Consider the following 18,966-nt stretch of genomic DNA (forward strand, 5'->3'; position numbering starts at 1 on the left):
TCTCCTCTCTCTCCTCTCTCTCCTCTCTCTCCTCTCTCTCTCTCTCTCCTCTCTCTCCTCTCTCTCTCTCTCTCTCTCTCATATATATTCAATTCAAGGGCTTTATTGGCATGGGAAACATGTGTTAACATTGCCAAAGCAAGTGAGGTAGACAACATACAAAGTGAATATATAAAGTGAAAAACAACAAAAAATTAACAGTAAACATTACACATACAACAGTTTCAAAACAGTAAAGACATTACAAATGTCATATTATATATATCTCTCTCTCTCTCCTCCGTTCTCTGTGCTCCCGTTCCGTCCCTCCCTCCTCCCAGCTAGCCCTCTCTCTCTCCTCCCACCGTCCTCACACCTCCATTAGGCTGAGACCCAGCCCCGTAGGAAGTTGTCACAGGCTGCTGGTCTTCTTCCATATACCCTGATAACACAGGACAATCCCTCCACCACACAGGGAGAGGAGCTGCTGGCCAGGGGACCATGCCTGAGACTCTCACATATAGGAAAGGAAATAGAGAAAAGGCAGACTGAAAGATTTCAGACAAGGAAAAGACTAAGATGCAGTGCTTTTGCTCTGTGTGTTTGTGTATCCAACCATACACTACTTGGCATGTCAAGTCCATAAAAGTTTGACGTGGCTTTCAACATCACAGGTTTAAGATGAGAGAGTGGGAGAGACTGACGCAAAGCCTGTAAATGAAAGTCTTCTGACATCAGTTCCTATTATGCAGAGAGGAAAAGAGGAGAGTGACGATGAATAAAGTAGGAAAAAAAGAGTAGAGAAAAGAGCCTTTGGAGTGTTTGGATTTCTGTCAGTCTGAGAGGGTTGCTGTCAGGGCCTGTTTGTAGCCCATCTCCAGAGGAGGGATTAGAGGGAGAGGACCCCCTGATTGAGCACTGGGGTGGAGAACTGGATATGTGCTCAACTTCACCACTGTCTGTAGACATCCCAAATGACAGCATATTCCCTATTCCATATAGCCCATAGGGCTCTGGTCAATGTAGTGCACTATAAAGGGAATAGGGTGCCATTTGGAGTGCAGCCCCCTGCCTGCCTGGTTGACTACTGTACCCACCACTGCATCATACCGCTGCTGGTGAATTTCACATAGAGCTTTCAGCAGAGCTGTTACCCCGTCTGAATGACTCCCACTTGGATATGGCAGGAGATCTCTTAAGGCTTGGACACCAGTAGTGTTTGCTGGCCGATGGTACTCAGCACCCCTGCACAGAGTTCTGGCTGTAATTTGCTAACCGACTCTTCATGTAGAATCAGATGAAAACGTCTGCAGCCAGACGTCCATCAGTGGGTGGTTCCTAAAACACACCACGCCGAAAGAGAGGCAGACGAACGGCAGATGTGTGTGTGGTTCTTTAGACCCCAGGGATCCTCATCCTATATGGCAGGAGGGGCCTGCCGTACAGGAGGGGCCTGCCGTACAGGAGGGGCCTGCCGTACAGGAGGGGCCTGCCGTACAGGAGGGGCCTGCCGTACAGGAGGGGCCTGCCCTACAGGAGGGGCCTGCCCTACAGGAGGGGCCTGCCCTACAGGAGGGGCCTGCCCTACAGGAGGGGCCTGCCCTACAGGAGCTTCTTAGATGGGATCATGTCATTCTATACATGACCAGGGATCTTTATGTGACGTTTCATTGGAGATCTTTGAGAGGGTCTTTTAGTAAAATGTCATCAGAATCACTATGGTACAGCAGTGTCTCTGACTCTAGTTATTGTGTTATGTATGTTGAGTATGTCCTCAGTGGTTGTGTCCCAAATAACCCCCTATTCCCTATGTAGTGCACTACTTTTGTAGTACACTATATAGGGAAAAGGGTGCCATTCTGGACGCAGCCAGTGTATGTACATATTCCTGGTGAAGGACCGCATGAATGCATTTCTCTTGTGTGTTTGTAGTGCACAGAACCCTCCCTGCCTCTTCTCAGGCAGAAATACTTGGCAGTCCATAAGCACTTTATAATGGGATGCTTTGATCCCTGCTTATCCCACCTGCTTATCGTGCCCGTGTGCCAGAGATGAGGGAGTGTATGAAAAATGTCTGTGGAGTGTGGCATCGTTTTCTTATGAGGTGTTAAAAGTCCCCTGCAGGTGACACTTCCTTCATTCAACCTCCTGTCTGGCTGTGCTCACTCTCACGTTCTCCTTTCTCATGGTCATGACAGACACACGTGCACTAACTGTCTGTGTTGTTCCCTTTTACAGAGAGCCAGAGGGCATACCGGTTTGTCCAGGGGAAGGACTGGGGCTTTAAGAAATTCATCAGGAGAGACTTCCTGCTGGACGAGGCCAATGGGCTGCTGCCTGACGACAAGCTCACTCTCTTCTGTGAGGTAGGACACAAGTTCACACAACCAAGTTCACACAATATAGGTAACTGCCAAAATAAAGGAAATAAAGTAAATTAGGCATTTCAAGTATATTGAAAGCAGGTGCAGGTGTTAATTAAGAAATTAACATCCCATCATGCTTAGGGTCATGTATAAAAAAGCCCTGTTGTCGATTTAATTTGTCTACCCTGGCTAGAATAATAGATGTCAATGACTTTGAAAGAGGGTCTCAAAGGAGCATACGGTGTGTGTCAGTCACCAGATCTCAACCCAATTGAACACTTTATATTAGATTCTGGAGTGGCGCCTGAGACGGTGTCTTCCACCACCGTCAACAGAACACCAAATGATGGAATTTCTCGTGGAAGAATGGTGTCGGATCCCTCTAATAGAGTTCCAGTAACTTGTAGAATGTATGCTAAGGCATGTTGAAGCTGTTCTGGTTTGTGGGGCCCCAACGCCCTATAATGTTGGCAGTTAGATGTATCTCTATAGACAGGTTGGTTGTTTAGCAACTACATTGACTTGTGCTCTACTGTGGGGCAAAACAGACGGGGTTGGGTTATGTTGTTGATAACATGTAAACAATATTTTGTCCCCAATGTTTATTGAAAACCGAAATAAAGTTGCACAATGAGAACTTGTCTCTCAAATACTTTGTTGCGGTTGTTGGTTAACCTCTCTGGGATATGTGGGACGCGTCCCACCTGGCCAAAAGCCAGGGAAAATGCAGAGTGCCAAATTCAAATAAATTACTATAAAAATCAAACTTTCATTAAATCACCCACGAGAGAGCAAATTAAAGCTACACTTGTTGTGAATCTAGCCAAAATGTCAGATTTCAAAAAGGCTTTTCGGCTAAAGCAAACGATGCTATTATCTGAGGATAGCACCTCCGTAAACAAAAATATTTCAACCCTGCAGGTGCGACACAACGCAGAAATAAAAATATAATTCATGCCTTACCTTTGACGAGCTTCTTTTGTTGGCACTCCAATATGTCCCATAAACATCACAAATGGTCCTTTTGTTTGATTTAATTCCGTCGATATATCCAAAATGTCCATTTATTTGGCGCTTTTGATCCAGAAAAACACTGGTTCCAACTTGACTACAAATTATCTCAAAAGTTACCTGTTGCTAAAACATTTCAAACTACATTTTAATACAACTTTAGGTATTTTTTAACGTAAATAATCGATACAATTGAAGACGGGATGATCTGTGTTCAATAAAGGAAGACTAACTGAAGCATGCTTTCTGGTCACGCGCCTCTATCTAACAGTACACTTCAAGTGACCCTCGTTCAAGATGGCCGTACTTCTTCATTACACAAAGGAATAACCTCAACCAATTTCTAAAGACTGTTGACATCCAGTGGAAGCGATAGCAACTGCAAAAAGGTCCCTTAGAAATCTGGATTCCCAATGAAATCCCATGGAAAAGAGTGTGACCCCCTCCAAAAAATAAATCTGAATGGTTTGTCCTCGGGGTTTCGCCTGCTAAATAAGTTCTGTTTTACTCACGGACATGATTCAAACAGTTTTAAGGAACTTCAGAGTGTTTTCTATCAAAATCTACTGATAATATGCACATCTTATCTTCTGGGGATGAGTAGCAGGCAGTTGAATTTGGACATGCAATTCATCCGGATGTGAAAATACTGCCCCCTGTCACCAATAAGTTAACTAGCTAGATAGCACATGTTTATCCATGTTAGCATAGATGTGAAATCAGTCAAAATACTTCAAAACAAGGCATGGTATCAAAAACAAGATCAAATGAGCTGAAACGAGACACTGACAATTCACCACATCGTAGTTTCTTGTCGTTGTTGCTAGCAATCTGGCCATCCAAAACCATAACACACGGCCTTATGCCGCTTTTGAAGTGTGCACACAATTAACCCATTTAATAGGACACACACAGCTAACCCGTTTTATAGGAGACACACAGCTAACCCGTTTTATAGGAGACACACAGCTAACCCGTTTAATAGGACACACACAGCTAACCCGTTTTATAGGAGACACACAATTAACCCATTTAATAGGACACACACAGCTAACCCGTTTTATAGGACACACACAGCTAACCCGTTTTATAGGAGACACACAATTAACCCATTTAATAGGACACACACAGCTAACCCGTTTTATAGGACACACACAGCTAACCCGTTTTATAGGAGACACACAATTAACCCATTTAATAGGACACACACAGCTAACCCGTTTTATAGGACACACACAGCTAACCCGTTTTATAGGAGACACACAGCTAACCCGTTTAATAGGACACACACAGCTAACCCGTTTTATAGGCGACACACAGCTAACCCGTTTATAGGACACACACGGCTAAACCGTTTTATAGGACACACACAGCTAAACCGTTTTATAGGACACACACAGCTAACCCGTTTTATAGGAGACACACAATTAACCCATTTAATAGGACACACACAGCTAACCCGTTTTATAGTACACACACAGCTAACCCGTTTTATAGGAGACACACAGCTAACCCGTTTTATAGGAGACACACAGCTAACCCGTTTTATAGGACACACACAGCTAACCCGTTTTATAGGACACACACAGCTAAACCGTTTTATAGGACACACACAGCTAACCCGTTTTATAGGACACACACAGCTAACCCGTTTTATAGGACACACACAGCTAAACCATTTTATAGGACACACACAGCTAACCCGTTTTATAGGACACACACAGCTAACCCGTTTTATAGGAGACACACAGCTAACCCGTTTTATAGGACACACACAGCTAACCCGTTTTATAGGACACACACAGCTAACCCTTTTATAGGACACACACAGCTAACCCGTTTTATAGGACACACACAGCTAAACCGTTTTATAGGACACACACAGCTAACCCGTTTTATAGGACACACACAGCTAACCCGTTTTATAGGACACACACAGTTAACCCGTTTTATAGGAGACACACAGTTAACCCGTTTTATAGGACACACACAGCTAACCCGTTTTATAGGACACACACAGCTAACCCGTTTTATAGGACACACACAGCTAACCCGTTTTATAGGAGACACACAGTTAACCCGTTTAATAGGACACACACAGCTAACCCGTTTTATAGGACACACACAGCTAACCCGTTTTATAGGACACACACAGCTAACCCGTTTAATAGGACACACACAGCTAACCCGTTTAATAGGACACACACCGCTAACCCGTTTAATAGGACACACACAGCTAACCCGTTTAATAGGACACACACCGCTAACCCCTTTTATAGGACACACACAGCTACCCCTTTTATAGGACACACACAGCTAACCCGTTTAATAGGAGACACACAGCTAACCCGTTTTATAGGACACACACAGCTAACCCGTTTTATAGGAGACACACAGTTAACCCGTTTTATAGGAGACACACAGTTAACCCGTTTTATAGGAGACACACAGTTAACCCGTTTTATAGGAGACACACAGCTAACCCGTTTTATAGGACACACACAGCTAACCCGTTTTATAGGACACACACAGCTAACCCGTTTTATAGGAGACACACAGTTAACCCGTTTAATAGGACACACACAGCTAACCCGTTTTATAGGAGACACACAGTTAACCCGTTTAATAGGACACACAGTTAACCCGTTTAATAGGACACACACAGCTAACCCGTTTTATAGGACACACACAGCTAACCCGTTTTATAGGACACACACAGCTAACCTGTTTATAGGACACATACCGCTAACCCTGTTTATAGGACACACACAGCTAACCCGTTTATAGGACACACAACAACTAACCCGTTTATAGGACACACACAACTAACCCTTTTATAGGACACACACAGCTAACCCGTTTATAGGACACACACCGCTAACCCGTTTAATAGGACACACACAGCTAACCCGTTTAATAGGACACACACCGCTAACCCCTTTTATAGGACACACACAGCTACCCCTTTTATAGGACACACACAGCTAACCCTTTTATAGGACACACACAGCTAACCCTTTTAATAGGACACACACAGCTAACCCTTTTATAGGACACACACAACTAACCCTTTTATAGGACACACACAGCTAACCCTTTTATAGGACACACACAGCTAACCCTTTTATAGGACACACACAGCTAACCCTTTTATAGGACACACACAGCTAACCCTTTTATAGGACACACACAGCTAACCCGTTTATAGGACACACACAGCTAACCCGTTTATAGGACACACACAGCTAACCCGTTTAATAGGACACACACAACTAACCCTTTTATAGGACACACACAGCTAACCCTGTTTATAGGACACACACAACTAACCCTTTTATAGGACACACACAGCTAACCCGTTTATAGGACACACACCACTAACCCGTTTATAGGACACACACCGCTAACCCGTTTATAGGACATACACAGCTAACCCGTTTATAGGACACACACCGCTAACCCGTTTATAGGACATACACAGCTAACCCGTTTATAGGACACACACAGCTAACCTGTTTATAGGACACACACCGCTAACCTGTTTATAGGACACACACAGCTAACCCTTTTATAGGACACACACCGCTAACCCGTTTTATAGGACACACACAGCTAACCCTTTTATAGGACACACACCGCTAACCCGTTTTATAGGACACACACAGCTAACCTGTTTATAGGACACACACCGCTAACCCGTTTATAGGACACACACAACTAACCCGTTTATAGGACACACACAGCTAACCCGTTTATAGGACACACACAACTAACCCATTTAATAGGACACACACCGCTAACCCCTTTTATAGGACACACACAACTAACCCATTTAATAGGACACACACAGCTAACCCTTTTATAGGACACACACAGCTAACCCTTTTATAGGACACACACAGCTAACCCTTTTATAGGACACACACAGCTAACCCGTTTAATAGGACACACACAGCTAACCCGTTTATAGGACACACACAACTAACCCTTTTATAGGACACACACAGCTAACCCGTTTATAGGACACACACAACTAACCCTTTTATAGGACACACACAGCTAACCCTTTTATAGGACACACACCGCTAACCCGTTTATAGGACACACACCGCTAACCCGTTTATAGGACACACACCGCTAACCCGTTTATAGGACACACACCGCTAACCCGTTTATAGGACACACACCGCTAACCCGTTTATAGGACACACACCGCTAACCCGTTTATAGGACACACACAGCTAACCCGTTTATAGGACACACACAGCTAACCTGTTTATAGGACACACACCGCTAACCCGTTTATAGGACACACACCGCTAACCCGTTTATAGGACACACACAGCTAACCCGTTTATAGGACACACACCACTAACCTGTTTATAGGACACACACAGCTAACCCTTTTATAGGACACACACCGCTAACCCGTTTATAGGACATACACAGCTAACCCGTTTATAGGACACACACAGCTAACCTGTTTATAGGACACACACCGCTAACCCGTTTATAGGACACACACCGCTAACCTGTTTATAGGACACACACAGCTAACCTGTTTTATAGGACACACACCGCTAACCCGTTTTATAGGACACACACAGCTAACCTGTTTATAGGACACACACCGCTAACCCGTTTATAGGACACACACAACTAACCCGTTTATAGGACACACACAGCTAACCCGTTTATAGGACACACACAGCTACACTGGGACTTGGGCCAGGAGTCTGTCCTAACCATGTGACCTGACCAGGAAAACCTCATGGGTCATCACTAGTTGCCACAAAGTCATAAACCCTGTCTATTTCTGCAGTTACTCTTCGCCAACCCCAACCACACTGCTAACCTTATGCCTAACTTTTTAAATCAAGACCAAAAAGGTCTGTGCGGATTCTTATTCCGTCAGTTTGTCAGTAGGGCTCAGGTCAGATGCTGTGTAGTGTTGGGCTAGATTATACGCGCTCCAGCAGGTGTATCTCATTGATCATCCCTAAAGCCAACACCTCATTTGGCCGCCTTTCGTTCCAGTACTCTGCTGCCTGTGACTGGAACGAATTGCAAAAATCGCTGAAGTTGGAGACTTATCTCCCTCACCAACTTCAAACATCAGCTATTATTCGCCTACCTCCTCATGCCTTTTGCACACATTGTATATAGACTCCCCCCTTTTTTTTCTACTGTGTTATTGACTTGTTAATTGTTTACTCCATGTGTAACTCTGTTGTCTGTTCACACTGCTATGCTTTATCTTGGCCAGGTCGCAGTTGCAAATGAGAACTTGTTCTCAACTAGCCTACCTGGTTAAATAAAGGTGAAATAAAAAATAAAAAAATAAATATCCCCTGTTATTACTAGGCTGTAACAGAGTGGGCAGCAGAGGTCAACCATCTCTCTCTCTGTGTCGCCCAGCCCCCCCTGTTGGATCGGGGAACAGAGTAGAGGTTAACTTTCTGGATATGTTAATGTTCTCGTTGTCATGCATTCACCCATGAATGTTTAAAAAGCTAACTTAATTAACCCTGTGGGTATGGTGCTGGAATCCATGTCTTGAACTTGTTTGTTACGAGAGAAAGCGGAGCGATGTGCAAGTCTGTTTAAAGTGCTTCCAAACTGGGCCTATTGACAGATGAGTAAGAGGGGCATAGCAGCTACTTCAGAGCTGTGGGGGTGGTGACGTGTGACTGCGTGTACTGTGTGTGTGACTGCGTGTACTGTGTGTGTGACTGCGTGTACTGTGTCTGTATGCACATGTGCCGGTGTATGTGAGAGAGGCTTGGCATAGAGAGTACTTCCAACACAGCTCTCCCCAGTGGTGTTGGCTGCTGGTTGATTATAGTCCTGGGTGACTCCCCCTCTCTTGTCTTAATCTCTGGTAATTACACCAGCTCCGTTAATGAGGAAACCCATGTGGATTTGGCTAGGTGGTACACTGTATTTTACTATATACCAGCATTGATGCACGGACCAGTTTAGGTTTTTACCTTAACTTCTATAACGGCATTTGAATGTTTGGTTTGTAATATGCCATGTGTAATGTCCATTTCCTCGCAGACCTAGCCCTGCCCCGTCTCACTCAAGGAGCCCATTTGTTGTTGCTTAACCACAAGACACTTGTGTTCTGTCTGCATGATCAATGCAGCACATGCAACAATGTTGATGACAACAATGTTTCCACTTAGCTTCTTAATATAAATCCACAAGCGTTCTATAAATACACTGAGTTTGAGTTCCTTACAACCAGACCTCAACCTCAACGAACACCTTTGGGATGAATTGGAACGCCGACTGCAAGCCAGGCCTAATCGCCCAACATCATTGCCCGATCTCACTAATGCTCTGAACGGAAGCAAATCCCCGTAGCAATGTTCCAACATCTAGTGGAAAGCCTTCCCAGAAGAGTGGAGGCAGTTATAGCAGCAAAGGGGGGACCAAGTCCATATTAATGCCCATGTATTTTGGCCATATCACCTAGCCCTAGTGTGGGTTACTGTAGTGAGTTAGTGACCCTGGAATAAATGAAAAGGGTGCTACCACAAGGTCTTTCCGTGGTCAAGTAAGAGTGTAAAGTACTTCAATATTTCTGGTCCTTGTTCCCCCTGGGATGCAGTCTTTACTACCATTGGAGAACTGTCTTCTCGTTCTCTCCATTCTCTTTCCTTTTTTTTTCTTTTCATTTTTGTATCTCTTTCTCTCCCCTCTCTCTCTCGCTCCACTCTTTCTCTCTCCTTTTGTAAGAATGCTGTTCATTGACTACTGCTCAGCATTCAACACCATCGTCCCCTCTAACCCCTTCACCAAGCTTAGGACCCTGGTACTGAACATCTCACTCTGAAGCTGGATCCTGGACTTCCTGACGGGCCGCCCCCAGGTGGTGAAGGGTAGGCAACATCACCTCCACCAAACTGACTCTCAACATGGGGCTCCCACTGGGGTGTCCAAATCTCTAAGGATTTAAAATGGTCCACGTGCACAGTCATGATGATGGCGCCTCTTCCCCCTCAGGACGTTGAAAAAGTTTGGCAATGGGCTCTCAAATCCTCAAAGGTCTACAGCTGCGCTATTGGGAGCATCTTCACTGGCTGCATCACTGCTTGGTACGGCAACAACACCGCCCTCAATCGCATGGTGATAGAAAATGGTGCGGACAGGCCAGTACATCACTGGAGCCGAGTTCACTGCCATCCAGGACCCCTATCAGGCGGTGTGAAAGGAAGACCCGGAAAATCATTTGACTCCAGCCCCCCAAGCCATAGACTGTTCTCTCTATGGCACGCTCACAGGACTCTACACACTCACGCACACTGACACTCCAACACACACGCACACATTTATACTGAATCTACATACATGCACACACACTCACATACAATCATAAACAGAGTAGCAGCAGTGTAAATTATCATACACTGAGTATACAAAACATTAAGGACGCCTGTTCTTTCCATGACAGACTGATGAGGTGAATCCAGGTGAAAGCTATGATCCCTTATTGATGTCACTTGTTAAATCCACTTCAATCATTGTAGATGAAGAGGAGGAGACAGTTTAAAGAAGGATTTTTAAGCCTTGAGACAATTAAGACATGGATTGTGTGTGTGCCATGCAGAGGTTGAATGGGCAAGACAACATTTTTAAATGCCTTTGAACAGGTTATGGTAGTAGGTGCCAGGCGCACCTGTTTGTGTCAAGAACTGCAATGTGGCTGGTTTTTTCACGCTCAACAGTTTCCTGTGTGTATCAAGAATGGTCCACCACCCAAAGGACATCCAGCCAACCTGACACAACTGTTGCAAGCATTTGGGTCTACATTGGCCAGAATCCCTGTGGAACGCTTTCAACACCTTGTAGAGTCCATGCCTAGATGAATTCAGGCTGTTCTGAGGGCGAAAGGGGCGGGGGTGCTACTCAATAATTAGGAAGAGGTTTCTAATGTTGGGTATACTCTGTGTATATCCTGATGCCTAGTCACCTTACCCCTATACAATTGAAGTCGGAAGTTTACATACACCTGAGCCAACTACATTTAAACTCGGTTTTTCACAATTCCTTACATTTAATCCTAGTAAAAAATTCCCTGTCTTAGGTCAGTTAGGATCACCACTTTATTTTAAGAATGTGAAATGTCAGAATAATAGTAGAGAGAGTGGTGGGTCAGAAGTTTACATGCACTCAATTCGTATTTGGTAGCATTGCCTTTAAATTGTTTAACTTTGGTCAAACGATTTGGGTAGCCTTCCACAAGCTTCCCACAATAAGTTGGGTGAATTCTGGCCCATTCCTCCTGACAGAGCAGGTGTAACTGAGTCAGATTTGTAGTCCTTCTTGCTCACACACCTTTTCAGTTCTGCCCACAAATTTTCTATCGGTTTGAGGTCAGGGCTTTGTGATGGCCACTCCAATACCTTGACTTTGTTGTCCTTAAGCCATTTTGCCACAACTTTGGAAGTATGCTTGTGGTCATTGTCCATTTGGAAGACCCATTTGCGACCAAGCTTTAACTTCCTGACTGATGTCTTTAATATATCCACATAATTTTCATACCTAATGATGCCATCTATTTTGTGAAGTGCACCAGTGCCTCCTGCAGCAAAGCACCCCCACAACATGATGCTGCCTCCCCTGTGTTTCATGGTTGGGATGGTGCCCTTTGGCTTACAAGCCTCCCCCTTTTTCTTCCAAATATAACGATTGCCATTATGGCCAAACCAGTTCTATTTTTGTTTCATCAGACCAGAGGACATTTCTCCAAAAAGTACAATCTTTGTCCCCATGTGCAGTTGCAAACTGTTGTCTGGCTTTTATATGGCGGTTTTGGAGCAGGGGCTACTTCCTTGCTGAGCAGCCTTTCAGGTTATGTCGATATAGGACTCGTTTTACTGTAGGTATAGATACTTTTGTACATGTTTCATCCAGCATCTTCACAAGGTCCTTTGCTGTTCTTGAATTGATTTGCACTTTTCGCACCAAAGTACGTTCATCTCTAGATGACAGAACGCGTCTCCTTCCTGAGCAGTATGACGGCTGCGTGGTCCCATGGTGTTTATACTTGCGTGCTGTTGTTTGTACAAATGAACATGGTACCTTCAGGCATTTGGAAATTGTTCCCAAGGATGAACCAGACTTGTGGAGGCCCACAAAAAAAAGTCTGAGGTCTTGGCTGATTTCTTTTGATGATCCCATGATGTCAAGCAAAGAGGCACTGAGTTTGAAGGTAGGCCTTGAAATGCATCCACAGGTACACCTCCAATAGACTCAAATGATGTCAATTAGCTTATTAGAAGCTTCTAAAGCCATAACATAATTTTCTGGAATTTTTCAAGCTGTTTAAAGGCACAGTCAACATAGTGTATGTAAACTTCTGTCCCACTGGAATTGTAATACAGTGAATTATAAGTGAAATAATCTGTCTGTAAACAATGGTTGGAAAAATAACTTGTCATGCACAAAGTGGCTGTCCGAACCGACTTGCCAAAACTATAGTTTGTTAACAAGACATTTGTGGAGTGGTTGAAAAACAAGTTTAAATGACGCCAACCTAAGTGTATTTAAACTTCCGACTTCAACTGTACATGCAGTGCATTCGGGAAGTATTCAGGCCCCTTGACTTTTTCCATATTTTGTTACGTTACAGCCTTATTCTAAAATGGATTACATTGTTTTTTTGCCTCCTCAATCTACACACAATACCCCATAATGACAAAGCGAAACTGGTTCTTAATGTTTTGCAAACGTATAAAAATTATTAATAAATTATTATTATTATTATAAAAAAACATACCTTATTTACTTACGTGTTCAGACCCTTTGCTATGAGACTTGAAATTGAGCTCAGGTGCATCCTCTTTTCAATTGATCATCCTTGATGTTTCTACAACTTGATTGGAGTCCAACTGTGTTACAGTGCCTTGCGAAAGTATTCGGCCCCCTTGAACTTTGCGACCTTTTGCCACATTTCAGGCTTCAAACCAAGATATAAAACTATTTTTTTGTGAAGAATCAACAAGTGAGACACAATCATGAAGTGGAACGACATTTATTGGATATTTCAAACTTTTTTAACAAATCAAAAACTGAAAAATTGGGCGTGCAAAATTATTCAGCCCCCTTAAGTTAATACTTTGTAGCGCCACCTTTTGCTGCGATTACAGCTGTAAGTCGCTTGGGGTATGTCTATCAGTTTTGCACATCGAGAGACTGACATTTTTTCCCATTCCTCCTTGCAAAACAGCTCGAGCTCAGTGAGGTTGGATGGAGAGCATTTGAACAGCAGTTTTCAGTTCTTTCCACAGATTCTCGATTGGATTCAGGTCTGGACTTTGACTTGGCCATTCTAACACCTGGATATGTTTATTTTTGAACCATGCCATTGTAGATTTTGCTTTATGTTTTGGATCATTGTCTTGTTGGAAGACAAATCTCCGTCCCAGTCTCAGACTCCATCAGGTTTTCTTCCAGAATGGTCCTGTATTTGGCTCCATCCATCTTCCCATCAATTTTAACCATCTTTCCTGTCCCTGCTGAAGAAAAGCAGGCCCAAACCATGATGCTGCCACCACCATGTTTGACAGTGGGGATGGTGTGTTCAGGGTGATGAGCTGTGTTGCTTTTACGCCAAACATAACGTTTTGCATTGTTGCCAAAAAGTTCAATTTTGGTTTCATCTGACCAGAGCACCTTCTTCCACATGTTTGTTGTGTCTCCCAGGTGGCTTGTGGCAAACGTTAAACGACACTTTTTATGGATATCTTTAAGAAATGGCTTTCTTCTTGCCACTCTTCCATAAAGGCCAGATTTGTGCAATATACGACTAATTGTTGTCCTATGGACAAAGTCTCCCACCCCAGCTGTAGATCTCTGCAGTTCATCCAGAGTGATCATGGGCCTCTTGGCTGCATCTCTGATCAGTCTTCTCCTTGTATGAGCTGAAAGTTTAGAGGGACGGCCAGGTCTTGGTAGATTTGCAGTGGTCTGATACTCCTTCCATTTCAATATTATCGCTTGCACAGTGCTCCTTGGGATGTTTAAAGCTTGGGAAATCTTTTTGTATCCAAATCCGGCTTTAAACTTCTTCACAACAGTATCTCTGACCTGCCTGGTGTGTTCCTTGTTCTTCATGATGCTCTCTGCGCTTTTAACGGACCTCTGAGACTATCACAGTGCAGGTGCATTTATACGGAGACTTGATTACACACAGGTGGATTGTATGTATCATCATTAGTCATTTAGGTCAACATTGGATCATTCAGAGATCCTCACTGAACTTCTGGAGAGTTTGCTGCACTGAAAGTAAAGGGGCTGAATAATTTTGCACGCCCAATTTTTTCAGTTTTTGATTTGTTAAAAAAGTTTGAAATATCCAATAAATGTCGTTCCACTTCATGATTGTGTCCCACTTGTTGTTGATTCTTCACGAAGAAATACAGTTTTATATCTTTATGTTTGAAGCCTGAAATGTGGCAAAAGGTAGCAAAGTTCAAGGGGGCCGAATACTTTCGCAAGGCACTGTAGTTCAGTCTAGGGAGGACGTTCATACGGATTACATTAATTCTTCCTACTAAGCTAATTGGGAGGGAGATCCAGGTTTGGAGATCATTCTTCATTCGATCCAGGAGTGGAAGATAATTTTCCTTAAAAAGGCTATTCAGATCTGGTGTTATGAAGATCCTGAGGTATTGAAACCCCTGTGTTTTCCATTGGAAAGGACAAAGTGTCTTCACAGAGCTGGTGAGTATAATATTGAGAGGGCAGACAGTGGATTTGTTCAAATTGATCTTATAACCTGAACTTGCCATACTGAGCAATTGTGTCTAAAATGAGAGGGAGGGATTACCTAGGGTTGGATATGTAGAGCAAGACATCCGCGTAAAGTGAAATCTTGTGCTGCAGGCCGCCTGCAGAAACACCCATAATACTTGGATTGCTCCTTATCAGCTCTGCCAGAGGCTCCGCCCCCAACAAGTAGAGCAGCGGGGACAGCGAGCACCCTTGTCTTGTGCCCCGTTCCAGAGGGAATCTGTCAGAGTTCAGTCCATTAGTAGTCACCATGGCATTTGGATGAGAGTATAGTGATTTGATCCATTTAATAAAATTTGGGCCCATATTGAACTTTTCTAAGACTGAAAACAGAAAGCTCCACTCCATCCTGTAAAATCCCTTCTCAGCATCCAGTGAAGCCAGCAGGACAGGGGTCTTCTGTGCATTTACTTGATCAATAATATCAAAAAGACGGCGAATGTTATCAGAAGAGTACCTTATGGGCCGGAAGGACGAGCAGGATAGGGGGTCCTCGTCCTTTTTTAGCAACACTAATGCGAGCTGTGTGCATTGAGTCTGGGAGAACTCCGTTTTTGCAAAAATCCTCCAGCATTGGCATGAAGATAGGGCAGAGCTGGGGCCAAAAAGCTTTGTAGAACTCTCTGGGGAATCCATCTGGGCCTGGGGACTTATTAGGTGGCATGGAGGTAATTGCCTCCAGGATCTCCTCAGGAGTGAAGGGGGAGTTGAGATCATCTTGGTCGGTCTCTGATAGTTTAGGTAGCGAGATTCCCTCTAGGAAAGAGTGGAGTTCTGCCTCCGTGTGTTTTCTCTCAGAGGTATATAGTTTGCAGTAAAAATCATGAAAAGTTCAATTGATCTTTTTTTGGGTCATATGTGACCTCGTCCTCTGCTGTTCGGATAGCCATGATTGTACGCTCTGACTGCTCCTTTTTTAATGGGTAAGCAAGCAATCTACTGGGCCTATTGCTATACTCATGGTATTTCTGTTTAGTAAAGAAAAAAAAAAGGTTATCTCCAGAGTGTAGTTCAAATTCAGTTTGGCTTTGGCTGCTTTAAGATGACTCCAGGAGGTGCTGTCTAGGGATTGTTTATGTATTTTTTCACAGCATTCCAGCTCCCTCTCAAGATCTAGCCTGTGTGCTTCTATTGCTTTTTTCTTAGAGGAAGCATATGCAATTAGATGACCTCTTAGTGTGGCTTTAGGAGCGTCCCACATTGTGGCCGGAGAAACAGGAGAATCTTTGTTGTCTTGTGTGTAGTTGTCTATCCATGTAGTTACCAATGTATGGAACACGTCATTTGATAGCATGGAGGTGTTGAATTTCCAGCTCTTTGACCTCGGGATGTTTTTGCAGAGGTCAAAGCGCAGGTGGACAAAGGTGTGATCTGAAAGTGCTACGGGTCCGATTGTACAAGTGGCTGAATTTATGAAACTCTTTGGGATAAAAATGTAATCTATACGGGAGTAGGTGTTATGGACATTAGAGTAGTATGTATAGTCCATAGATGAGCTATTAGTCTCTCTCCAGATATCTATCAGTCCCATCTCTTTAGTAAGAGAGTTCAACATCTTTGCAGATCTAGGATTTGTGGTGGGGACTTGAGATGATTTGTCTAGGGTTGGGTTAAGGGTACAATTAAAATCTCCGGCCACCACGCCAAAGGAGACACAATGCTCATTGAACAGGGTTATAATTTTTGACATGAAGGCAGGAGTATCTGTGTTAGGGGCGTAAATGGTTAATATAGTAATTGGTTGACCATATAGTTACCCAGTTATCAAAATAAATCTCCCCTCCGGATTAGATATGTTTTTGTCAATTATGAATGGAACATTTTTATGGATAAGTATGGCTGTGCCTCTACTGTTTGATTTGAAAGATGAGAAAAACACCTGTCCCACCCAAGCTCTGCAGAGTTTGGGATGTTCAGCATCACAGAGTCTCTTGTAATAGCGCAATGTCTGCTTTTTCCTTTTTTAGAGCACATAGTATCTTTGTTTCGTTTTATTGCATGCCCTAGACCATGGCAGTTCCATGTCAATAGATTTAAGGTACTAGTCATCGTCATCGAGCAGTAATCAAACTTTAGTGCAAGTCATCGCTGGGTAAAAGTGGATAGTAGTTACAGCTGCGTTCACATAAAAGGAAAATAAATGGTGTACATAAAATAATAATCTCTGAACACCCCAGCCGAGTTCCCAAACAACTCGACACATCCCGTTGGATCTATTACCCCCCCGCTCAGTCTCAATTCTGTGTTCCGAATAAAACAAAAACCAGGAACAGTTAGCAACGCACAACGTCTCCCTCTCCCCACCAAAGAAATGCCTCATCCTCTCCACCCCGCATTGAGTAAATAACACAGTTGCCCTCGTCCAGACCACAGTAAAAGAGGGGAGAAAAATGAAATCAATAGCCCAGCCTACATATACCTCCCCCAAGGGACATGGGGAACCCCAAGTAATAATAGCAACAACAAAAAAACAGGGAAATAAAAGTAGGCTGAAACATTAGTAGGCCTAGGTTAGGCTGTACAGCCCATCCCTCTCAGTTAAAGGAAAATAAATATAAATTGGACGGCTATAATGACATTTAGGGGGTGGGTCTCTGGATATCGGCTATATGTCGTCTTACCTCCTTTAGTAATGGCATTAATCGCATTTAGTCATTGGTCTGTTTCTCATTGGCCAGGATTGTCTTTCAAAAAACGTTTTGCCTCTTCGGGAGTTTTGAAGTGTCGCAAGGCTCCTTTGTGAAGAATCCTGAGCTCGTTTGGGTATTTGAATCCCCTGAAGATGCCTCGGTCAATTGAGTATTTCTTCACTTCGTCAAATTCTCGGTGCTTTCGGCGTATTCCAGCTGACAGGTCCTGGTGTAAAGCGAGTTTGGCGTTTCCCACTGTGATGGTGTTGATTTTCGCCGCCTGTAGGACTCGTTCCTTGTCGGTGAATCTCAGGAAACGTATGGTGATTGGGCGCGGTGGTTGTCTGGCTGCTGGTGGGGGCCTCAGTGCTCGGTGAGCTCTCTCGAGTTCTATGAGCCTGTCGGTGGACATGTGGAGCCACTCGGGAAGTTTGTCTTGTAGGTAGCGGATCAGTGGCATGTTTCCCTCTGCTTTTTCGCCCAGATTGAATAGAACACAATTATTCCTTCGCCCCCTATTTTCCAGGTCCTCTGTTTTCTCTTCCAGATGCTCGATTTTCTTTTTAGCATATGCTATTGTTTCCATGGCATCTGTCAATAAGTTTTCCATGGATAGGATTCGCCACTCTGTCTCGTCCAGGCGCCTCACGTTTATGGTGATCTTGTTGTTGATGTCAGGCAAAGCATTTTCCAGGATTGTCACCTTGCCCCCTATCGCACTGAGCTGAGAGTTAATGGCATCTAATTTAGTGTTTAGTTCCGTACGTTGGGATCTCAACTCAGAAAGGATGTCTTCGACAGAGTGCGAGGTTGGCATTTGTTGTGCTTCGTGGGGGAGTGGGTTCTCTTGCTCCTGGCTAACGGCACTAGTTTTTTCTGAAGCAAGCTTCTTTTTGGAGGCCTTTTCCGTCGCTAATACTCGAGTCCGGGTAAAAATGTCACCTGTAGTGTCGCCTTTTGTAGCCGCCATGACTTTTTCTTACTAAAGCAAAATGAGTTTGAACTTTGAGTGGAGGTAAGATTAGGAATTGGAAACTACTTGTGCGGAGCTCTTAGTTCATGCGGCCATCTCGTTCAAGGGTCACGTGATCCCTCTGTTTTATATTTTTGACATTTTGTCAGGAAATCCAACTCAGTCTCAGGTTCTGCTGTTGTGCAGTGGTTGCACAGCCTTTCCT

The 18,966-nt window shown here is 43.9% G+C and overlaps 1 protein-coding gene across 3 annotated transcripts in view; it reads left to right on the plus strand.

The window, feature by feature from the left end:
• Positions 1-18,966, plus strand: part of LOC118374905 (speckle-type POZ protein-like) — a 116,909-nt gene that overhangs the window by 64,607 nt on the left and 33,336 nt on the right. For all 3 annotated transcript variants that reach the window (XM_052491552.1, XM_052491553.1, XM_052491554.1), the window contains one exon: positions 2,218-2,345. In XM_052491552.1, coding sequence (XP_052347512.1) covers positions 2,218-2,345 — 128 coding nt within the window. The remainder of the gene's footprint in view (positions 1-2,217; positions 2,346-18,966) is intronic.

The sequence above is a fragment of the Oncorhynchus keta genome, chromosome 32 (assembly GCF_023373465.1).
Source record: "Oncorhynchus keta strain PuntledgeMale-10-30-2019 chromosome 32, Oket_V2, whole genome shotgun sequence".
NCBI classification, from domain to species: domain Eukaryota; kingdom Metazoa; phylum Chordata; class Actinopteri; order Salmoniformes; family Salmonidae; genus Oncorhynchus; species Oncorhynchus keta.